General features: G+C 34.4%; 1 protein-coding gene across 3 annotated transcripts in view; it reads right to left on the bottom strand.

Annotated features, from left to right (window-relative positions):
- Positions 1 to 25676, bottom strand: part of LOC150103918 (uncharacterized) — a 224993-nt gene that overhangs the window by 47278 nt on the left and 152039 nt on the right. For 2 of the 3 annotated variants that reach the window (XM_090396600.1, XM_090396599.1), the window contains exons 8-9: positions 24029 to 24148; positions 10575 to 10697 (exon numbers count right to left, since the gene is read on the bottom strand). In XM_090396600.1, coding sequence (XP_090252726.1) covers positions 10575 to 10697; positions 24029 to 24148 — 243 coding nt within the window. The remainder of the gene's footprint in view (positions 1 to 10574; positions 10698 to 24028; positions 24149 to 25676) is intronic. The other variant, XM_090396601.1, reaches the window with a different exon arrangement.

Raw genomic sequence — 25676 nt, 5'->3', positions numbered from 1 at the left:
CTTCAATAATTTTCTGCAGCTCAGCAGGAAACGTAGATGCAGCATCTTCATCAGCACTTTGCAGCTTCACCTGTTATTTTTGCATTATTTAGTCCAGCCCTAGATTTAATATTTTCAAGCCAGCCTTTGCTAGCTGCAAATTTTTAATCGTCTTCTTTATATTTAGTCACTAAGTCTTGAAAAGAGGCTTAGAGCTTTGGCTGTGATATTATAGTAATTATTGTTTCTTTAAAGTTAAGTTCTTCTCTGACTTTTTCATTTGTTTTTCTTTCTGTCAAGTTTGTTCTATTTATTTTACTTAGGCATTTCATTTTGAAAGCATTGAGTTTATCCATTTCTTTTCTTCTTAAGGTCTAGCATTCTGAGCCATAAAGTACTGTGGGAATTAACATTGTTTTATATATCTTTGAATTCTTTGCTTAATCTTGTATTGTTCAATATTTTTTGTAGTCTGCCCATTGTTATTGATCCATCCGTTATTGATTCTGTGTTTTATGGTTTCGAAATGGTCTAGATCTTCAGTGATCATAAGTAATTGAATTGCTTTACTTGTTCTATATTATTGTTTCCTATTTTCATTTGGATTGCTTCCCTTTTTCTTCCTATTACCATTAGTTTTGTTTTACTAAAATTGATTTTCATATCATATTTGTTACTAAACAAGTAACAAATATGATATGATGCAGCTTGGTCAAGATATTTCTAATTTTTCTTGGCTGTCTGCAGTGATAACTATATCATCAGCATACTTTAAATGTGTTATATTTCTTCCATTTACAGTTATGCCTTCACACATCCATAGTCATTTATCTACTACTTCTTTTAGATACATGTTGAATAAATATGGTGACAATTGGCAGCCTTGCATAACTCCTTTTTTAATTGCTATTTGATCTGTTTCTATGTTTTTGTATTTCACTACTGCTTGTGTTTCTGAATAGTAATTCTTGATACAATTTAATAGTTATTTGTCGAATCCTATGTTTTCTAGAATTTTAATGTCGCCTTTTTCATCTGTAATTCCTTTTACAGCACTCTTTCCTCAATTTCTAAGCTTTTTCAACAGCCTCCAGAATATTTTCCACCATCTTGATATTTATTCTTTTATTGTCTTACCAAAGTCTTCCCATGGCTTTTGTTTAGCTAGTTTTCCACAGTGTTTAGCTTTCTTATATATTTGTCACTGTATTCTCTAAGAGCACAAGCTGACTTCTTCGCCAGGAACTTTTGCCATGCTTTCTTTTCCTTCACTGCCTCTTTATCTTCCTGTGTCCACTCACCACATGTGCCTCTCAGGATGAATCAATCAACGTTTTCTTCATGGCTTGCCATTGAATCTCCAAAGTTTGGTTTCTGTTCTCAAACTCTTTCATTTTTTTCTTGAATAATATTTGTGTATTTTAGTCTACAGTTCACATCTGAGAGCTGCTCAACTTTCATTCACTTTAAAACTTTCATATATGTTCTTTTCAATATGAAAGATTTTATCCTACTCAAGACTAAATAGTGATCACTTTAAATTTTAAATTCTCTGTACAGTTTAGTGTCCTGCACTAGTGAGAAAACATCACTATCAACAATAACAGTCAATGAGACTTATTATTCCTTGCCTCTTCTCTCCATATGAATTTGTGCACATTTTTATGTTGGAACACTGTGTTAGTAATAACCAGTCCATGCTTTGAGTAGAAATCCATTTTTTTGCCATTATTTGTATTTGGCATTATATTAACTGCTCTTTTCTCTAAATTTTCACAAAATATTTCTGTACATCTGACAATCATTTTCTACTTTCTTATTTAGATCTCCAACAAGGAACTAGCTTTTCCTGTTTCATTGTGTCAATTGCTTTCTCTAAAGCCTCAAAAAATTCCTACACTTCTACCTTAGAACCTTCTGTAGGACCATAGACACAAATAAGTCTCATTGTCCAGTTCCCTCACCTCTTTACTTGATAATGCCCGACATTCAAGAAGATTAGTCTCATTTACTGTCGAATACTATAGCTACTCCTTTTCCCTGATTGTTACTGTTCTGAATGTAACATCTTGTATTTATTGCTAGAAAGATTTCAGCAGTTTTTGTCCATTTTGTTTCAGTCACTCTTATTATTACAGACAATTCCAAGGACTCCTTACTCATCAAGGGAGGATCATTTCAAGAACTATCTAACATTTGAGCAAAATCTATCATACTTTGCTTTGAACTCGTTCAGTCATGGCACCTACAACACACTCTGGCAATCTATTCCACTACTCTCCAAACAAAAAACTAAGTTCTAATACCCTTGCTAACTACACTTTTATTCAGTTTCCATGGATGGCCCCTAGTTCTCCCACCACCACAGCTGTTCTAAAAACTTTCCTCCGAATTAATCTTGTAAAAACCCCTCAGTAATTTGTATGTCTCAATCATATCATCTTTTTCCACCTATCAACTAGTTTCTGCAACCCATTCTTTACAAGAATAAGTTACAGAAACTTCTATCCACTAACACTCTCAAGTCTCTGGCTTCATCAATTTCCTGGAGTACAGTTCCACCAATGCAGTATACAGCTGGTAATCTTTTCATCCCAAGAGGCATAACCTTACACTTTTCCACATTAAACTGACATCCATTCTCCTCTGCCCAGTGTGCCAATCTATCCAAATCATGCTGCAAAATTTTGACATCATCTGTATTAACTATTGTTCTACCCAACTTTGGATCATCGGCAAATAAATGAACAGTTCCTCGCAGATCTTTTCCCTATATCATTAATGAATAAATTCAATAGTAATGGTCCAAGAACAGAACCCTGCAGCATGCCACTAAGTCACAGGCCTCCTTTTGAACTCTACTCCTGAATAAACTACTCTCCGATATTTCTCAATCAACCACCCTCCTATCCATCGATTATGTCGATCTGGTGCTTATCCAATTCTTCTGCTAGTTCCATTTCTTTGCCATTCAGGCTTCTTATGTTGATAGTACTGATCTTGAACTCTAGTAATGTTGAGAGTTGGGATGTGTTTCAGGATTTGTTCCAGTAGCTGACTTTTTGCTGTTCACCCTGGTTCCCTGGCAAAAACAACAGGGACCGTGTTCAACTGGGTGACACCCCCAGTTGACACTGCGTCATGTTGTACCATCATTTTACATTGTGGTTTAAGCAAATCAGAATACAATTTGGTTGGCTAAATCTCAAATTGCCAGCCCATTCTCATTTGTTCAGTATCCAGGTAGAGGATATAGTAATAGCAATAAAATACAAAGTATATATTATTTTCAGAAAAGAAAGGAGTGGAACAGAATAAGTGGGGAGGGGGAGATTTGCTAATGAATGCAAAGGAATCAAAGCCAAAAGAATAGACAGAAGTACAGCAAAAAGAACAGGGATGCAGAGAGCATTTTATCTGAGGTTATCTACTGTGAGAGAGGCCAACAGGATGAAATATAATTGGTTCCTGCTCTAATCCAGAGGATATAAAGGAGAACGTAGATGTCATGCATTGGCAAATTAGTATGAGTGCAAATTGAGTAATTATTATGAGGATTTCAACAATGGGGACATATACTGGGAGGAGAAATAGTCATGGAGGTCAGGGTTAGCTTTTTAGGGCCTGGCAGCCCTCAAGAGCCAACCTGACAATTTAAAGCCAAAGTCGGCACTCCAACACAAACAAAAAACAGGAAAAAAAAACAATACTACAAACACTGTAGAAAACAATAACCAAACACCTTTTGATTTGGTGTTTTCTGTTTATTTGAAGAGGATTGTGTAGTATTATGGTTTCCTTTTTTTTTTTTTGAATTAGTTTTGTGGTGGTGAAACCACAGTGTCAGTTCAACTTTGGTGAACTGACATCTATATAAGCAGAAATGCTTCTACTCACTTGATACCCATGATTGTACATTCAGTTGGTATTCACTAGAATGTGTAAGAAATAACAGCTAATATTTCCACACCAAGAGAAATGGCACATTGCACATTTACAGAAATTTGATGTTAAGTGAAGAAATATTACCTGTGACATCTTCATGAATAACTAAGTTAGCAATCATAAGTTAGAATGCAATCTAACTTATTAGTTTCCACTGTCCATTAGCATGAATAATGGTGTTTTTCAATTTTATTTTCACATTTTTATTACTAAAATTTGCATAATGTAAACAATGTAAAGCATAGTTTGAAAGAAACTTAAAGAAGTTTTATTTTCTTTACTGCAAAGAAAAAGATATGAATATCACATAATTATTTAAAGTTAGTGAATAAGTGATCATGATTTGAACAAGGAAAAGAAAGACATTGATAATATATAGCATTTATTTTATTCTGGCCAAAAGTAATGTTTCATAGATTATAAATAATCACGATGTAACTGTTATTGTGAACAAATGAAAGTGATGTAGATCATTTCCTTGAAATGTTTGTAATGTGCTATAAGAAATCGAATTTAACAAGAAAAATACGTATTTTATTTACACAGATGAAATTACTTTTGGGAAGGTCATGATTTATTCATATGAAAAGAAAGAAAAAAAAATTATACGGAGTAGTTGTTTTTATGATTACTTTATGTGTGTAATATGAAACAATATTTGGAATTTTTTCTGGTTTTGACTTTGTTCATTTCCTTCTTGAAATTCGTTTTAAGTTTTGTTGCAGAATGATTTGTGGTGTTCTGTGCAGCAGAGTGTCAACTGCATGAGTGGCACCACTTCTGGTGATGTTCAACAACTCAATCATGTGACTTCACTTAAGTAGCTAGTATTGGAGACAGGACTATTATTACAGAGTGATACCAAAACGTTCCACAACTAGCAACCTTCTTCCAAAAAAAAACAAGCTTCCACCACTTGCCCACTTTCGACAGATCTGTCAACATACACCTATAAAAACTACATTTGCTATTGTTATTATTATGGCAAGTCAAGACTGGTGGACCATGCTTAGGATAACTCATCACAAAGGATTAAATGGAAAAAGACTACTGTGTTGTACTGAAGCTGGGAGAGTATTTTTACAATCAGCATCAGCTAAAATGAATTCACCTAACCTCAATAAATATGGCTGCATTAATTTACCAAAGATTTGAGAAATAGTCATTTTAAGACTACATTTAATCAACTACTCTTTCTTTATCAAGCCCCAAAGACACTAAGATATTAGTTCCTTTTTCAGTCAGTGAGAATTACTTCTACAACTATATAGCTGAGCATTCTGCAATAAATACAAGTTTGTGTTCAGAAGTTTCTGTTTGAAATCTAGAAAAATATTAGCAACTTAATAAATAACATTTGTTTAATAAAAGTACCAAGGGACAAATGTTCCTTGGTGCTTTTATATTGCAGAGCACTATGCAAATAAGGAAGTGCATTCATCTGTGGAAGTAATTTAAAAAAAAGTTAAACCAACAAAACCAAAATTACTTTGTGACTTAATCTTAGATATATAAAGGGATCAAATTAGAAAACTTGATGGTCCTAAATTTCTCATTAGCATTTCATTCTGGAATAAATCTATGCTGTCTATCTTTGATTTTCATGTTAATGCATTTACTGACAGTCGGCAAAATAAAATAGTATCATTGTAATAGTATTTCATGACACCAAACGGACAGCTAACATTTGTAATAAGCATGCATATATTATATAATTATTATTACGGGTATCTCCATGGAGTTAGTACACTCATCGCGGGAGAGAGACCCAAACTATGAAAACAATATCTATCATACTTCTTCTTGAATTCATTGACAGATGAAGAACTCACAACTGAGTCAGGCAATGCATTCCACTCATTCACCACCCTTCAAGCAAAAAATCTAGTTCTCACACTTTTGTTAACCAAACTTTTCTTTAATTTCCAGGGATAACCCCTTGTTCTTCCATCACTATCACACAGCTGAAATATTTTCCATGCATCAATCTTATAAAAACCTTTTAGTAATTTAAATGTTTCTATCATATTCCCTCTTCTCTGCTTATCAACCAACCTCTGCAATCCACAAGTTCTCAATTTATCAACGTAGGGAGCATTTTTTACATCACTCACCAACTTAGTCACTCTCCCCTGAACCCTCTCCACAACCTCCTCATCTCTAAGGAATCCAGGTGACCAGACCTGAGCACAGTAATCCAAATGTAGAAGTATCAATGTCTTATAAAGGGGAATAATAACCTCTTTATCTTTGGATCTTAGTGTATTCTTCAAGAACCGAGTAATCCTATGTGCAATCTTGGACACCTTAGCAATGTGCTCTCTGAACTTCATCTAACTATCTACCAGCACCCCCAAGTCCCTAGCTTTATCAATCTTTTGGAGTACTGTTCCATCAATGTGGTACACAGATGGTAATCTTTTAATCCCAAAATGCATAATTTTACACTTTTCCACATTGAACTGACATTCATTAGCTTTTGCATATTTTGCCAGCTTATTTAAATCATCCTGCAAACTCTCAACATCAGCTTGATTTTTATTGCACTACCCAACTTTGCATCATCAGCAAACAACTGAATATCTCCCTTCAAGCCATTTCTTATATCATTTATGTACAAATTAAACAATAATGGCCCAAGCACAGAGCCCTGAGGCACATCACTGGTCACCTGCCTCATCCTGGACTCTGCTCCTGCATACACTACTTTCTGATATCTCTCCATGAGCCATTCTCTTTTTCTCTGATATCTCTTATCCATTTCACCAGTTTAGTATCCATCCCATCTGCTCTAATTTGCGCAACAGTATTCCATGGGGTAACCTGTCAAAAGCCTTAGCAAAATCCAGAAGTACCACTGTGTAGCCATTCCTCTTGTCCAACTCAGATGTCATTCTATTGTAAAAAGTCAATAAACTGCTAAGACAGGATCGACCTTTAACAAAACCATGTTGGCCCCTATAGAGTATCATATTCTGATCCACCCATTCTTGAATTTTGTCCTTAACCAGCTTTTCCAATACTTTTACCACCACTTCCGAGATGATTAGTGGTCTATAATTAACTACCACAGTCTTAGAGCCACCTTTATGCAAAGGAACCACTTTGCCTTCCTTCCACTCTCTAGGGACCATAGAGTTCAAACTTAAGTTAAATAACCTAGTAAGAAGCATTGAAAATTCCTTTGCACATTCACGCAATACCCCAAGCTGATATTCCATCTAAACCTACAGCAGTGTTTGCATTTAAATTCTGCAATATACTAAGTACCTCTGATTTATTAACTTCAATTCTCACATTAGTTATTGCTACAGGTACAGAGATATCCTTGGGTGATAGACTTTTGAAAAGTAATCACTCAGTAACTCTACTATTACATCTGAATTGGTCACCTCAATACCATCAGCACCCACTAAGGTTATCCTTCCAAAGTCATTCTTCCTTTTACTTGCCACATAGCAGAACTCTTTGGGATTACTCTTGATCTCCCTGGCTAAGGTCTACTCATAATCTGATTTAGATTTTCTTACTATACTGGTAGCCTTCCTAGCTTGAGCCTTGTACTGTTCATGGGTGCACTGATCACCTTTCTCCTTGTAAATTCTCCATAACATTTTCTTTTTTTGCAGATCAAGCCTGATACTACTACTCATCCATCTAACACAGTGGTTCTTAACTGGTGTTCCGCGGAAGGTGAATAGGTGTTCCGCGAGAAGTTCTGGAATTGGTCATTTTTAAATTAATTTGTCAGCACAAATTAATTTAATGATGGTTTAGTTGATGTTTAATTAATTATTAATTAATAAGTAATTATCAATTATTGATTAATAGTAAAAATCAGCTAAATTACCAATTAATTATTAATTTATACATTAAAAAATAACCAAGGTGTTCTGTGAAAATTTCAGGATTTGTGAAGTGTTCCGTAGTCGAAAAAAGTTTGAGAAACACTGATCTAACACCTACCTTGTCTTACTGACCATGGGAATACATTCTGATACTGCCTTCCTCAGACACCCGTTGATTATATCCCATGCACTGCTAACATCTTTCCCCTGCAATATGTTCTGCCATGGGACAGCTGTAAGCGCACTCCAAAACTTGTTATAATTACCTAACCTGTAGTTTCGTATATACCCCCCTTCTAAAAAGAGAAATCCACAAATTTTGCAACCTCCCAAGTCAATACCACATGATCGCCCTCACCAATTGGAGGTAACAAAGACACCTTACTTATGCATATGTCTTCTGAACCTATGACCAGATCCATCACTCTCACACCACGAGTTCCTTCAGTTATGTGCTGTTTCAATAATATTATTTATAAAGGTGTATGAATTCCATTTCGCCACATGATATTTCCTCCTTCCAAATTGACATCATCATCATAATTAAAAACCCCCATAATAATCACTGATCCTGCACTCATCAACTAATTTGTTGATGCATGAATTCAATATCACCCCCCCCCCCCCCGTACCCCTTGGCCCTACAGCAGCAACCAACTGCATATTTGGTTGTGTTGATCACTATTTCACATCAGACCGCCTCAAATGAACTATCTTTCACATGTCTATCCTCTTGATATACTACTTCCTTTGGCTGCAACTTGTCAGCTATCATCAGCAGTACCCCCTCCTTTCAATCTTCTCTATCCTCCCTGAAAATACTGTACCCATCACATTCAATTCCAGTAATCACATCTTCTGCTGACAGCCAAGTTTCACTAATGCCTATAACTTTTGGTGAGATTGCACTGACTAATGCCAAAAATTCTACCTTCTTATTTTGAATGCTTCTTGCATTTGTATACAAATGCAGATTCCCTTTAGAACTTGTACCAGCTTTAGAACTGATATAGATTCTAATAATTTCAGTAGTCATATGCTGATTTTTATCCACTCTATTCTTCAAATTATTCTGCAAAAAAGATCAACAAATATACATTCACTGCATTAGTTTCTCCCTCTTACACTCAACCTTTTCAATTTTAGTTTCCCTGCCCAATTACTTCAACTTGTTCGGAAAACAGTAACTTCTTCAAAACGTTTATGACCTTTCACATTCAGATGCAACCCATCTCTTACATACAGATGTCTTTTGCCTTCAAACACACTCCAGACATCAACAAATTCCAGACCTTTTTTTTGCAAATTCTTGCAATCACATCATTCATTATCATCACTTGTCTACTTAACTCATAATTGTCAAAATGAGGCAGCACGCACATTATCCTCCCTTTGACACTTTTCTTCTTCACGATATCTAGCAATGTTCCTAAATCTTTTGCTACCGATTAATACTACCACTCAGGTCATTTGTACCCATTACTATCATCTTTTCTGCATCATGCCCTCTCTTTATTGCTAAAGTCACTCTCTCTCTCTCTATTGTTCTGCCAGACAAGCCTCCTTGTTCATACTGCTCTCCATATCCTTAAATCATTGAATCACCATATATTATACTACTCATAACTTCATTCAAACCCAAACAAGCATCACTCACAGCCTCATTTTCTACACTATTCAGCATGACTCTTCCAGTTTCATCACTTTCCCTCAACACTCCTTTACTTACTCCCTCACTTTCACAACATCTCATTTCTTCTAGACCTCTTCTGTTGACTCCCAATCACTTCCATACTATTCATTACTTCATCTTTCACCAACATCTTTCCCTTACTTAAACCTGTTCTAGTTACTTCAGCAAAAGTAATCTCCATAGTCCTAATTTCTCTATTAAACACATTTAACTCAGTCTTAATATCCTGAACCTCCTTACTGAGCACTTCCAATTCCTCTTACAAGAGAAGAAGGTCGCTTTTCATTTTCACGAATTCCTACCAAAGCTCTTCTTGCTACGGTCCCGACATTTGCTTTCATTCCTAATCGGTCTAATCTATCTAGACACTTTTCACATACATTAACGTTTTCATTCTTCTCGTTTACCCAGACAGTCCACAGATCTTTCGCATTTTTCAGTGCATACATATAGCATTTTCCACAATGCATCCACTGCAAAAAATCCAAGGAAGTGCTGGACTTTCGTACAGAAGTCCTCCATGCTGCTGACGTACGTTTCTTTATGGATTCCATCTTTAGACTCTGAAGTAGAGAAACAGACAAACAAGTAGCAAAAACAAAATATAAACAACAAAGTTTCAACAGTAACATCACTGAAGGACACTTGTATCCAATTAAAACACAACTGCAGCACAATTTCAGACAAAAAGCCTCACTATACTTTAATTTAAAAATACTTTTTCTAGCATTTTCTAGAGGAGAAAACTTATATGGGCTTTTTCAGTTGAAGGTGAGTTAGCAGATCTCATATGGTGGTAGCAGATTTTTTTCTCACAGAAACTTGAGTTTTTCATCCCACGTACAAGCAAATCAGCCTTCAGAACACACATAATTTACAGACAAAAAATACTGTTGTTGGTAATGATGGACAATAGATGGTGTTTATGGTAGTAGTGTCGTAGTTGGAGAATTAAGTAGTATTGGAGAGGATGAGATGTATTTGGCAAGTAGAGTGGTGTGTCCTTCCCACGATGAGTCCTTGGACTCCCTGGAGGTGTCACACAATAATAATAGTAATAATAGTATAGCTCAAAGCTATTTTAAACACAAAATCATAACAATTCTCACAATAAGCGAGATGTTTATTACTTTCTGGAGCAGAATCATTCTCACAGAGACATGATGAACAGCCTTTGAAGACTTCATGTATTTTGCAATTACTGGAACAGCTCAATATATCGGAAATGCAATCTAAAGGAAGAAAAAAAAAGTTAACTTTTTTAAGAAGTTATCTGAACTTTTTATTTTTTTATGTTAATTAAATTTTTTTACATTTCATTAATGAATTCATAAGTTTCAATGTGAGATTATTTTAACACATTAACTGCCATGATACTAATTTTTTTTCTATCTTCATAGGCCACTGTGAATATTAATCTGTAAAACAGATAAGTATCATGTGGCACTAGCGGAAAGTGTATGTGTGAGGCACACTTGTTGCATATGGCAGTCAAACGTGTTAATATATAAAGTATTATAATTCTTGATACATTTTATTCTAATGAAGAAAAAAAATGTGATTTTTTTTTTTTAAACAGAAGTTGATGAGTTACATGCTTTCTGATAAAAGTAATATTTGGCTCTTTCTTTGTATTATTAAATTTGTTTACTTTTTCATTACCAAAATAGTAAGTTTTCACTCAGACATTTTCATCATCAAATGCCTGATATGTACACTCGGTGTGTGTGTGTGGGGGGTATACTGAATGATTATGATAGTACTACATCATAAAGTTATATCATTACTAACTTCCAATCAATAATTTCCTCCAAATTAATCTATTAACTGTCAAGACTTCAATATTACTGGATCATATATATATTCATTCTTTTAAGGCACTTTTTGCTGTATCAATCCATCTACATCTTGGTCTTCCTCGGAATCTTTTTCCTGCCAACCTGGCAAAAAACACTTGTTTTGCTAACCTTTCCTCTCCAATTCTGTTTAAGTGACCATAACACCTGAGATTAGCTCTACTAACACCTTCCTGAATGCTAACAACTGCAATTTCTTTCCTGATATCCTCATTTTTAATGTGATAATGCCAGTGATACCATCTGCATCTCCACTAATCTTTTTTCTTTCTTTCCTGATATCCTCATTTTTAATGTGATAATGCCAGTGATACCATCTGCATCTCCACTAATCTTTCTCAAAACTCTCATATCAGAGGTGTCTGGTCTTTCATCAAGTTTATTATTTCTAACCCAGCTCTCAGATTCATAAGTTAAAATTGGTTTGAATACTGTCATGTATACAGCTCATTTAGTATTTTGACTAATTTCTTTCTTATTCCATACACATTTATTCAGATGACTTCGACCATGCCAGCTTAACTAATTCTGTTGTCTATTTCCATATATAATTTACCATCTTCACTAAAAATTGTGTCAAAACAGATGAAATGTTTTATTTGTTCTATAGGGTCACCGTTCATGAAACATTTGAGGTTTTCAATCTTTCTATCTATTTTCATTGTCTGTCTTTTTATTGCTGATTTTTATAACAAATTTATGACAACATTTATTCAATTTAGTCAGGGAATTTTGCAGACCTGTGCTGGATTTATTCAGAAGTATAACATCATCTCCATAAAGTAAAGAACTGAGATTAACATATCCAATTTTGATATATTTAATACTTTTCCTTTATAAATCTATCCATATAGATAATGAATTATCTATATGGATAGATAATTCATTTATACCATGATTGGTATAAATGAATTCCAAATTCTGTCATGTACCACTCCATTTCTAAAGTTTCTTTCATTATTTCTTACAACAAAACTTAAATATAAATCCTTCCTATAATCATGATTTCTCAACTATTTGTCTTAAAGTGAAAATCTGATCCTGATAACCTCTATTTGGCCTGAATCCAGATTGTTCTTCACTAAGCTTCCCTTCCACAATTTTTCTTAGCCATTTTGCAAGTATACTTGCAAAAATCTTACCAGGAACAAAATATATACATCTGTATATATGTGTACCTCTGTATACCTCCATATTGGAGCTTTTCTGGTTGAATTTCATTTACTCCAGCTAACTTTCCACATTTCAGGTTTTTTTGATAACTTTTTCTACTTCAAGTATGGATATGTGTTCCTGACTGCATTCCTTTTGGGTTTCTATCACTGTGTTGACACTACTGTTTTATTTAGCAGTCTTTCAAAGTATTTGCTCCAGACATCTAAAATATCATTATCTTCAGTTTTCATGTGACATTTATCATCTTTGATTCCTTTTACTTTTACCTTTCATTTTTTCTTCAATGATGTTTGTGTATTTGAGTCTACAGTTCGCATCTCAAAGTTGCTCGACTTTAATTCGTTTTAAAAAACTTTCTAAAACACTCTTGTTTTCAATATATCTAGTTTTGAGCAGGATAAATTCAATTTATCCTGCTCAAAACTAGATAGTGATCACTTCCTATTTCAAATCTTCTGTATACTCTTATGTCCTTAAACAGTGGGAAAACCTAACTATCAAATATAACATGGTCTATAAGACATTTCTTATTTTTATATCTTCTCCATGTAAATTTGTACACAGTTTTATGTTGGAACATGGTGTTAGTTATAACTAATCCATGTCCTGAGCAGAAACCCAGCATGCATTTATCATTATTATTGGCTATGCACTTTTCTCCAAATTTTCCCGAAATATTTCTATATGTCTGGTAAAACATTTCTTATTCTGTTGTTTCGATCTCCAACATGGACCTACATTTCCATTTTGATTGAGCCAGTCTTTTCTAATGCCTCAAAAAAAATTCATTTCTTTGTTGGTAGAACCTTCTTTGGTACCATAAGTGCAAATAAGTCTTTGTCCAGCTTCCCATTCTGATATTTGCTCACATTATTCTACATGATATTGTCTGCCATTCAAGAAGATTAGCCTCATATTTAGTGTTGAATATTATAGCTACTCCCAGTCTTCCCTGAATGTAACATTTTGTATTTGTTGCTTAGAAAGTTCTCACCAGTTTGTCTTCTTCGTTTTAGTCATGCCTATTATATCAATCTGGTATTTATCCAATTCTTCTGCTAGTTCCATTTCCTTTCCATTGATGCTTCTTATGTTGACAGCACCAATCTTGAATTCTTTTCATGTTGAGTTAGGATATGTTCTGGGATTTGTTCAGTAGCTGGCTTTTTTGCTGTTTGCCCTATTTCCCTGAAGAAAATAACAGGGGCATTGTTTAACTGGACAATATCCCAGCCAGCATGAAATTCTGTTATGTTGTACCACCATTTTACATTGTGGTTTAAGCCAATAGGAATACAATTCAGTTGGCTAAATTCCAAACTGCCAGCACATCCTCGTTAGTTCAGTACCCAGGTAGATGCTAACAGGATGCACCACGAGAAGGTGAGGATTGGACATTAGGTCAGAAGCCCAAATTGGTTCTCAATTTTCATTTAAAAATTTTATGGAATTTACAACTGTGTTAAACAACTTTTTTATTATCCCGACGTTTCGATCTTCATATCAAGATCATCATCTGAAGCATACATAAATATACAAGGCAAGCTGAGTTACATTATTAACTGTAAACAATGATTAGATCACATGTTACTCTACTGGCATGACCTCTAGTGGAAAAAAAAATTATAAATTACATCAAGCTAAATTCTATTTATGATGACAGAATTAAACATTCTTCATTCTTGTTCAGATTGGGGTGGTTGAAAATTTAAGGAAGTCTGTGAGATCATTATCAACCACCCCAATCTGAACAATAATGATGGTCTAAAAATCCCAAACACATGGAAGGCATATATTCGATCCACGGAAACTTCCTCACTAAGAACTATAAACAGGACTGTAGAAAATCCAGTATCTTAAATAACAATTGTAATACTAAAAATAGAGCATCATTGTTTCTGAAAGAAAACCATCTGTAAGAAAGAATATTTAATCCTGTCATCATAAATAGAATTTAGCTTGATGTAATTTATAATTTTTTTTTCCACTAGAGGTCATGCCAGTAGAGTAACATGTGATCAAATCATTGTTTCTCTAGCTTACAGTTAATAATGTAACTCAGCTTGTCTTGTATATTTATGTATGCTCCAGATGATGATCTTGATATGAAGATCAAAACGTTGGGATAATAAAAAAGTTGTTTAACACAGTTGTAAATTCCATAAAATTTTTAAATGAATGCTGATCATTGTGTAACACTAAAAGAAAGGTTCTCAATTTTCTTTAAATGGTTACAAGGAGGTCTCCTCCCAGTTATACAGCTTTGACTCTTAAGCACTTGGGACTTTTTCAACATATAAAAATTAAATATTGCTTGATATTCACCATCATTTCTATATGAATACCTTTTGTATATAAGACTTTTTCAACATATACAAAAAGGTATTCATTGAGTAACGATAGTGAATATCAAGCAATCTTTTAATAATACAGCAGCTCAAGCCAGAACTCATTTATATATACGAATGCTTTAAAATTTAAGACAAATGCACACTATGAAATAGAGATAATCGTTATTATACGGATACCTCCATGGAATAAGAAGATTCATCGTGGGAGACCCATCTATCCACACAATCTATTATACCTCTCCTTGAACCCATTAACATACAAAGCACTCACAACTGACTTTGGAAACCCATTACTCATTCTCCACTCTCCAAGCAAAAAATCTAGTCCTCCCACCTCTATTGACCACACTTTTATTCAACTTCCAGGGATGACCCCTTCTTCTGGTCCATTTAGTGAAGTGCTCAAACATTTCCCCTGCATTTATCATATAAAATCCTTTAAGCAACTTAAATGTTTCTATCATATCCGATCTTTTTCTCCTATCAACCAACTTCTGCAATCCATACAGCTTCAATCAATCCTCATAGGGAATATTCCAAAGGCCACTCACCATCTTGATCACTCACTTATGAATCCTCTTCACTGCTTCCTCATCCCCAAGAAACCCAAGGGACCAGACTTGAGCACAGTAATCCAGATGTGAGCATATCAAGCCATTATAAAGAGGAATAACAATATTCTTATCTCTACTTGTTAATGTGTTCTTCAATAATCAAGTAATCTTAAGGGCAACCTTAGCAAACTTCGATTTGTCCTCTAAACTAACTCTGTCTACCACAACCCCTAAATCTCTAGCTTCACCTATTTCCCTGAGTACAGTGCCATCAATATGATACACAGCTTGTAATCTATTTATCAAAACCCTATCTGACATCCCATCTAATCCCACAGCTGTATTTACATTGAGATTCTGCAATATCCTAAGAATCTTCAATTCATCCACCTGTTTCCACATTAGTGTCTATCACATCGGTTAAAGCAGTAACCTCACTAGGAAGATATATTCTTGCAAAGTGGCCACACTTAGTAACTCAACTCTTTTATCTGCTTCTGTCTCCTCGTGATCATCATCACTCACTAAGGTTAATTTGCCATAGTTTTTCCTTTTACTTGCCACATAATGAAAGAATTCTTTGGGATTTCCTTTGGCCTGCTCAGCTAAATTCTTCTCATAATCTGATTTTGCCTTCTTTGCTATGCTGGTCACCTTTCTTGAATGAGCTTTGTACTGTTCATGAGTTTACTGGATACTTTTCTGTTTATATACCCTCCACAGCATTTTCTTCTTCTGCAGCTCATGCTTAATGATATTGCTCATCCATTTAACTCCTACCCAATTAACTCTCCTCACCCTAGGTACATAATTTAATACTGCTTCCTCTTGATGACGCTTAACTATGCTCCATGCACTACTAACATCCTTAACCTGTAGTGTTTTATGCCATGGTACAGATTTAAGCTTTTTTTTCTAAGCATGTCATAATCACCTGCCTTGTAGTTCCACAAATACCTTCTTGACAGAATATTCCTCATGTTTTACAATCTCCCAAGTCAAGACTGCATGGTCACTTTCACCAGTTGGAGGCAATGTTGTCACCTTGGTTATGGATAGAATTCTGATCCTATGACCAGGTCCAATACTATCCCACTCCTAGTCCCCTCCATCACATGCTGCCTTAGGTAATTAACCCTCAGCAGGTGTATAAATTCTATTTCCTTTCTGCCATGCGATCTTTCTTCCTTCCAATCTCTATCTCCATAGTTGAAGTCTCCTATAATAATCCCGCGAACTGTACTCGTTGTACTAATTTGGCGATGCATGTCTTTCAGATCATGTGTGGAATTCCCTAGCCTATAGCAACAAATGAACAGCCACCCTCCCACTTGTCTCCTATTCTTTTTGGTTGCAATTCATCTGCTATCATCAGCAGTATTCCTCCCCCCCATCATCCTATCTTCTCAATCTTCCCTGAAAATACTAAACCCTTTATCATTATTTGACACCTCCAGGGAGTCCATAGATTCATCAAGGGAAGGCACCCACTCTACAACTGCTTTCACCACTCATTCACTAATTATCCACCAACTGACCACAACTACCTCAATACCATCTACCACCGACCATCACCACTAGTTTTCCCGCAATCACAAACATCCATGCCCACGGCAGGATTCGAACCCGCAGCCTTTTGGCTGGAGAGCGGATATGCTAACCACTCGGCCAGTCAGGCCGACACATTCTATGCCTGTAACTACATCATCTGCTGTTAGCCAAGTCTCACTAATGCCTATAAACTTTTGGCAAGGTTGCACTAACCAATGCCAAAAACTCCTCCCTCTTGTTCCTGATACTTCTGGCATTAGTATATAGAAATGGCAATATCCCTTTATTCCCCCACCCACCTTTACTTTCTGAATTGACTACCCTATTCAATATCTTTACTTGAGAGACTAGATTCCTTACTTGGTTATTCTCACACTCACTCGCTCCATGGGTGCTGTCACACAAACTCACCTGCTTCCACCATAATTGTTTAAGTTTCCCCAAATTTGCATGTCAACATGCTCGGTTAACAAAGCTCTCTCTCCAGACACCTAAACACCAAAACAATTTAGATGCAGTTCATCAGCATTGTACAAATCCTTCTTTCCATTAAACAGAGCACACAGATCTACAAATTCTACATATTCCTTTTGCACAATCTACATATAGAATTATTATCAGTGCCCTCTTCATCATTCACCTAAGTTTGCCTCTATCAAAGCATGGTAGGAAACTTACAATTTTCGCCTTCTTGCTCTTAAAGTTTGCTTCTTCTAATAAACTCCTTTACATCCTCCCTCATAGAATACTTCTCACATCTCAAATCATATTACCATATATTATTACCAAAGACATCTCTGTGGAGTCTAAGGACTGATTTCAGAGGCTCACATTAATTATTCACATATGCATTTCATATCTCTCTCTCTCTTTTTCAGTGACAAAGTACTGTTAACTGGCTCTGGTAATTCCATTCATTCACTACTCTCCAAGCAAAAAATCTTCCTCACACAATTTCTAGGGGTTACCATTTTTCATTTATCCTTTTGTCATGTACAGAAAAATTTCTTTTTCATCTTTCCTATAAACCTTTGTTGCAACTTATGTTTTTCATACCCCATCTTTTCCACCTTGCAATCAAATTTACCTCCCCACACACCCAAACCTTTAACTGATCTTCATAGGTAGCATTCCACAAACCAGTCAAGTCTTGGTCACTTGCCTCTGAATCCTCTGCATCGTTTCCTCATTCTGAAAAATAATCCATGTGACTAAATATGTGCATTGTAGTCTAGATATGATTGTATTAAAACTTTATAAAGAGGAATAATAATATCCTTTCCCTACTTGTCAATGTGCTTTTTAACATCAAAGTAATTCTTTGTGCTATTTTACACACCTGCACTATGTTTCTTGAACTTCAACTTCCTAATTCTCCAATTCCCTATCAATGTCTTGTAGTCCTCTTCCAGTGTAATATCCAGTTTGTAAGCTTTTCATCCCAAGCCTTGTACTTTGCCAAACTGACTTGGCAACCATTATCCTCTTTCACACTATCAGTCTATTTTGATCATCTTGCAGCTACACTTAACATTAATAATAGTGAATGCAGCTGCAGGAGAATCAAAGTAAACTGACAAAATGCAAGATGATCAAAATGACTGTACATCAATGTAATTGGGAATACTTGAAGAATATTCCCAATACCATTAATTAAACCCAAGCAAGTCGAGAACACAACCCTGTGGCACACTACTTACTGGTTCTCTGCCTTTTCCGTGATTCTACTCGTCTCTTCTGTCCTAGGATAGGATAAGCTTCTTGAGATAGCTATTCACCATTTTTTTCCCCATCTTGTGCAAGATCTTTCATCATTCTGGCTTATGAATATATATGTAATGTAGCCATGTTAATTGTGGTCTCTTTGGATCATGATCCTTTCATCTGTCCATTCAGTACTAATACACTAGTCTCTCTGGAAGAATTCCAACTATGTGACCAAATCATTATAATTGTTGTCATTTTATAGTATCCAAAATTGTATGCACCCTACTTTGTTCATTTGTTTTGAATTCTGTTCAATGTGTCTTATTAATTTTCTGGAGGCATTTCATTTCAAAAGGTAAGCAATTTTCTTTCATAATCTTTTTTGTCCATGTCTCACCACTACAATGGGTAGCGAGAATAATTACTCAAAGTTTTAGTATCAAGTGGTTATATAATTTATTACTTTTTCAATTTTTTTTTTTTTTTGTACAGTGATATCTCGCTAATCCGAACCTCTTTAGTCCGAATCCTCCAGTAATCCGAACTGTGGTTTAAAAGAAAAAAAGTTTTATTTATTATTACGTATTATTTTATGTACTATTATTTTTATTTAATAATTATTTTAACTATTATTATTACATATTATTATTGTTATAAATGTAATTTCCCGCAATTATGATGTTACCACATCAAGAAAAAATATAAATTTGAAGGATGTAGCATTCTCAGTTGCTCCTGCTTGGGAAGCAGTTAAACCTGAAGCAATCTGAGCATCATGGAAAAAACTGTGGCCTTCTAGAATTTATGAAGAGATAACTACAGTGATACACAAAAATAGGAAATTCAAAACATACATAATTTGGTTAAAAACATAAATCCAGATTTTGAAATTTCAAAAACAGATGTTACGGAATTGATTACATGTAGAAGCAAAAGCGAATTCGAAATCAAATAAGATGCTGAAATTATAAATATGACGCTACAGAATGAATTAGAAGATGATGATGAACTCGCAGAAAAAAAAAGTAAAACATGAAGATGTAGTTGATATGTGTATAGAATGGGCTAAGTGGAATGATATGTTCCACAAAATTGTATTGCTAATGTAGCTCCGAGTAGAAGCATTCGAAAAAAGTTTAACTTCTAAGAAGCAAAAGAAAATCAGCAGACTTTTTTTTTACAAAGAAATAAAAAAAAAAAACTTTTTTGTTATTTTGTTAAACTTTTTTTGTGTTGTGTACATTTTAAGTTTTACATTACAGTAGGTTTTTTTCTATCAGTTACGTCATTTTTTTACAGAATTAAATTGATGCACCATTAGAATCAGATTATTTATGTCTTAAACACTAGCTATTGTTGTCTCTTAGAGGAAAATTCGCTAATCCGAATGTGCATGTTTTTTATTATAATTTTTATAATAAAAAATATTTCATATTTTTTTATTATTATAATAGTTCGGATTAGCGAGATACCACTGTAATTTAGTCATCACTGTCAATCCTATTGAAATACTGGGTTTATTTGTTGTATCATTTATATTAGATGTAATCAATGATCCTAAGTAGTTAAAGAGTATTTTAATGTTCTACTGCTTGTTTAAAATTATCACTTCCTTTATTTTTCTTCCTATTTTCATTGTGTTCATCTTGTTGATATTAATTTTTAAATAGTTTCTTCTAATTTTGTTATTTAATACTGTAGATCTCTTCTGGTATCTGCAATTATGATATCATCTACATATTTTATATGAATAATGTGTGCATCACTTATCACTATTCCTTTCTTCTATTGCATTATTAATAATAAAAGTAGCAGCAAAAATGGGCAGCCCTGCATCACTCCTCTTTTCACATTGAATGGCTACATATACTGATGTTATATTGCACCACCACTACTACAAGAAACCTCCATGGGGTCAAGAACTCATTAAGGGAGACTACATATCACTCACACCATGTGATACTTTCTCTTGAATTCATTACCTCCAAGGGAAGCCATTCCACAAGAAAAAAAAAAAAAAAATTACCTGCTTGCTCTTTCTTGACTACATTGATTCTCAACTTCTACAGATGTCCTCTCATCCTCTCTACACCCTCTATAAAATGAAAAATTCCATCTACAGGATACCAGCAGGTGGAATTTCATTTGAAGAAGTTTGTTTTAGGTGTTCATGATATCATCCCTCTTTATCTTATCTGCGAGCATTTGCAGTCCACAAATTCTCAATCTCTCCTCATCTACATTCCATAGTGCTGATATCATCTTTACTACTCTCTCCTTTGCATCCTCTTCACTGTATCTGCATCACCTTGAAAACCTGATCTGTGTACAATAGTCTAGATGGCTTTAATACCAGGTATGTCTTTAAATACCATATAATTTAAATTTGCTATTAAATGTAAATTTGCTTTTGGTTGGAAAAAGATGGCTCCATTGCCCAGTATGCTTTGCTATTTCCATATTATGGAAATAGCAAAGCATATATTACAGAAGTAACATGAAATTAAGTTTCAAAAATCTGCAAAAATCAACTTTAATATGAATATAAAATTTAGTAGTTACATGGAGGTACAATATTTAAGTTCTCACTACCTATCCAAACAATGAAAAGCTGAGTAGTCATAAACTGAACAGTTTTCTTTATAATATTTCTAATAAAAATATCTTTGTATAAGACCTCAGTATTTTTCTAATAGACCCTATACTTAGAAGAAACAGTGTAATATGCAGATTAGAGATTGATGCAAGATCAGATCTGTCCAAACTAATCACATGCAATGACAATGTTCCTTGTATATGTGAAATACTAGTATTTCACAAGAGTATGGAACAACTTACTACTCTTGTAATAAATAAAGTTGTTCCATGGGACCAGAAAATTTCAATCACTGAATAAGACTTCTAGATTTATACAGATGTCTAGATTATGCTCCACATTTTTATGGAATAAAAATGTGAAGCATAATGTGTATAATGAGCCAAAGTTTTAAAGTGTCCCTAGCTTTTGAGAAAGTTGTGTTGGCTATTAAGAAAATTAAATCTAGGAAAATGAGGCTATTAGTTTCTAACTCCAGAGTAAATTTGATGGAAGAGTTAAATTTTTTTGTAGAAAAATTGTGTAAATATGAGTTTCAAACTGCAGATATGTTCATAAAATAAAACCATATGGAAGGACTGCTCAGACATGATGCTTAAAATGCTTCATGTAGAAGGCAACAACAAAAGGTATGAGAAATTTGAGAACCACTGCTGTTTCTTCAATCTGTTTATAAAATCCTTTCTTGACTGGAGAAATAATTGGCATTAATAACAAATCAATTTACTGATGGCAGGGGGAAATCTTTCTTGCAGCAATTCTAATATACCGATCAGCAGAATATTAGTCAAAAGGAGAACCACTTCCAATACCAGAAAACTTGTTTTGAGAGCGTGAGCATGTCATATTTTGAAAGGAGATAAACCAGATTGAAAAATAATCTTATTTAATAAAAGTTATGAGAAGTCCCACCAATTATGGACACAATGCCCATCATACTTCTCCTATCATTGACTGACAAAGCAATCAAGACTCTGGCAACTCATAACTCATTTACCACATTCCAAGCAAAAAATTTCATTCTTACATGCTTGCTAACCACAACATATGGGGGGGGGGGAACCTCTTGCTTTCTTTAATCCAGTCATGTATTGGAAAATTTCTTTACAATATACTCTATAAAATTTCTTATTTTTCTATCATCTATTTTTTGCCTCTCAATTAAGCTATGTAACCCACAAACCAAGCTTTCATGCAACTGGATTATAGGAGATTGCCACAACTCCTAGCATCATTAAAAATATCCCTTCATTGTTTGCCATGTAATGAAACTGGGATTTCTTTTGGCCTAGTTGGCTAATTTTCTCTAATAGCTGTGACTCCCTCAACATGCCAGTTACCTATGATGATTTCTATTGCCCTTAAGCCCAGTGATTACCTTTCTCTTTATATATCTTTCATAACATTTTCTTTTGCAGCACCTGCTTAATGATTGCTCAATTCCCCACCTGATTTATCCTCTAATCCTATGTATGCAGTCTGATGAACTATTTTCCTTAAATACCTCTTGATCATATCACATGCATTACTAACATCCTTCTCCTGTAGTTTTGACCACAGCACAGATCCGAGTTGCCTCCTGAGTTTATAATTACTAGCTTTGTAGTTCCATGTATTTCTTAATTGAAAATTCCACATGTTTAGCCACTTCTTCCAGGTAAAAGACAGTATGATCACTCATTCCAATAGGAGAGAAAGAGAGTGGTTACCTTAGATATGAACAAATTCTCTGATGATATCACCATATTCAATACTCTCAAATTGGGTACCTTCAATAGCATGTTATTTCAGGTAACTGTCTCTTAATAGCTGCATAAATGGCCATTCAGACTAGTTTACACTTAATAATAGACCGTGACAAGAAAGAATGTCTATTGTTATTCACTGTAGTGATGAATAGTTAGATACAGTTAATTATCAAAAAGAAGAAGAGCTACAAAGAAACTGGAGAAATGAAACACAGAATTATATGTTATATATTAATAGCAAGAATGACAGAGTTTTTTAAATCAGAGAAAATGTACAAGTTAACAGTGTTAGCCTCAATGAATGAGTTAAATAGTAGTGAAAACTTCAAATATTTGGGAAGCGTACTTTCTAGTGATGCATATGAAGATCAGGATATATCAAGAAGGATTTCACTAAGCCTAAGTTTTTTTTTTTTTTTTTAATGTGTAAGTAGTAGTCTACTTAGAGACAGTGAGGTCCAACTGAAAAACAAGCTTTTGATTAACTAAAGTTAGTTTTTGCCAATTTTGTCTTATGCAGCAGAAATATGGAGATGAAAGTTGTGAGGACAATGTTGACAAAAATAAGGAAAGATAGAATAAGAAATTGGTAAGGAAAGTTCTGGGAGCTGTCTAGAAAGTGTTGAAGAAATGCTTGTGAATACTTGCTTGAAGTCATTTATACATATGAAAATGCATTTAAAAAGATTCCAAGAAGAATGTAAAATGAAAAGAAAAGACCAAGAGAAAGATCACGGAAAAGGTGGAGAGACCAAATAAAAGATTTAGAAAAAAGAATCTGAGCTGGAGGACAGAAAGAAATGGAGAGATTTGATTTGCCAGAAGCCTTATTATTATTTAATGAGGAGTCTGAAAGGGAGGCCTAGAATCAAAGTCATACACCAAATTTCTAATGACACAAGTCACACCACAATTTGGCTTTTTTTTTATTTTTTTTTTTAAGTAAAGCTCCAGGTAGCTGATTTATGGGGGTTTCAATGTATTTTTACTCAACAGAAAAAAAAATTGAAGAACAACTTCATACCTAGTACAATTTTTTCACAGGCACACTGGATACAGCCATCCACTTCAGTGCAACAAGGTGGACATGTTAAGGCACAGTATGCAGTTCTATTACAGGTTGGCTGGATCTGTGTTGGTTCCTCTAAAAATGAAAAATTTTCAATAAATGAAAAATGTACAAAAATGGTAGCTCATAAGATTTATTGAATAACAATTTACAAAAACAGAATATTCACAGTGCCAATGTTTTGGTTTAATGACAGTTCCCAAAGAAACAGGACTATCATGTGATCAATGTTATCATTAGTAATCACACTGCTATTGTCTGATTTTGTAAAACAAGTTATTCTTGCATATTACACTAACCATGACTAGTTTTTAAACAATATCATTTGACTATAAGTGCATCACATTGCAGATACTCTACTTGCACATTTGATTTGCTTACACTGCATAAGCATGTTTTATAAAAATAGCAAACGTTCTCTAAATTTAGTAGGTTAGAATTGAAAACAGAGTTATGTACTGGGGAAACAAAACCAGTCTGAACTGACCTAGCTGAACCAGGCCTTATATGTGTATACCCCCCCCCCCATATAACATGGTACCTCTACAACATAGTTTCACTCTAACAAAGAGAACTGCAGCAAAGCTCATATATTACTGAACTTTTGAGTGAGGGAAACCCTGCTACTATGTTTCCACATTTCCATTCTTTTTTGTGAATCTCCACTGTTTACTTGCTAGCTGTTACGAAAAAAAAATTGGAAAATCCCCCCCCCCCCCCCAAAAAAACCACACAATAAGGTTTTGTACTATTGAACTCTTACTTATTTGAGATCATTAACAATTGTGACTTTTAAGCATGCATTTCATAATTTTTATGGTTTTTGAAGGTTATTTTGGTTTTTATTTGACTGTTTAATAATACATCTTCTCCCATCAATGTGTTACAGAGCTATCTTAAGCACTTCTAAGTTGTACCCATCCCGAGGATAAGGTGACTAGCTCTATGCCTCCCGAGCTGTGCGTGTTCACAGGGCTGGTTTGCCTGCTTGCAGGAGGAAAAATGTGGGGAAAAAAACCTTGCTGTCCACGCCCAAGATAGGCTAACTTGGCTATGTCTGAGAAAGATCCTTAGACTCCTCATGATGATGATGGGAATCGAACCCACGATACTCCTTTTCCAGGCATATGGTTGCGAAGTGCATAGCCACAAGGCTAACCGTACAAACTTAATACATGTGCAGAAAAATTACAAAAATTTTTTGTAATTTGAAATTTTATAAATTTCAAATTACAAAAAAAAATATGGAAGAGCATGAATACACCACATCAAGTTTTCAATACTAAGGAGACTTGTTTTTAGCAGAAGAAAATGAACAGTTTATTAAAAAAAACTGCACCAGATTTTAAATTATCTTAATTTTAAATTAATTAATTTAATTATATGGAGATTACATAATAAAACCTAGGCTAATTTACAGACACTAATCTTCATGCAACGAAAGGCATAAATAAAAATGTGTCACAAGTATATTGGAAAGCAAAAAAAAGCTTGGATAACTGGTAATTAATTTAAAGAATGGTTCCTAAATTATCAGTCATTTTGTCACATCACTATTTGCAGAAATGGAAAAAGTGGAAAAATGGAAAAAACCCTCGATTTA

Source organism: Typopeltis vanoorti, chromosome 8 (assembly GCF_054136105.1).
Source record: "Typopeltis vanoorti isolate ZY-2024b chromosome 8, IOZ_Tvanoo_1.0, whole genome shotgun sequence".
NCBI classification, from domain to species: Eukaryota; Metazoa; Arthropoda; class Arachnida; order Uropygi; family Thelyphonidae; genus Typopeltis; species Typopeltis vanoorti.
The sequence above is the reverse complement of the archived record's forward strand: the minus strand, read 5'-3'. Positions and strand labels throughout refer to the sequence as shown.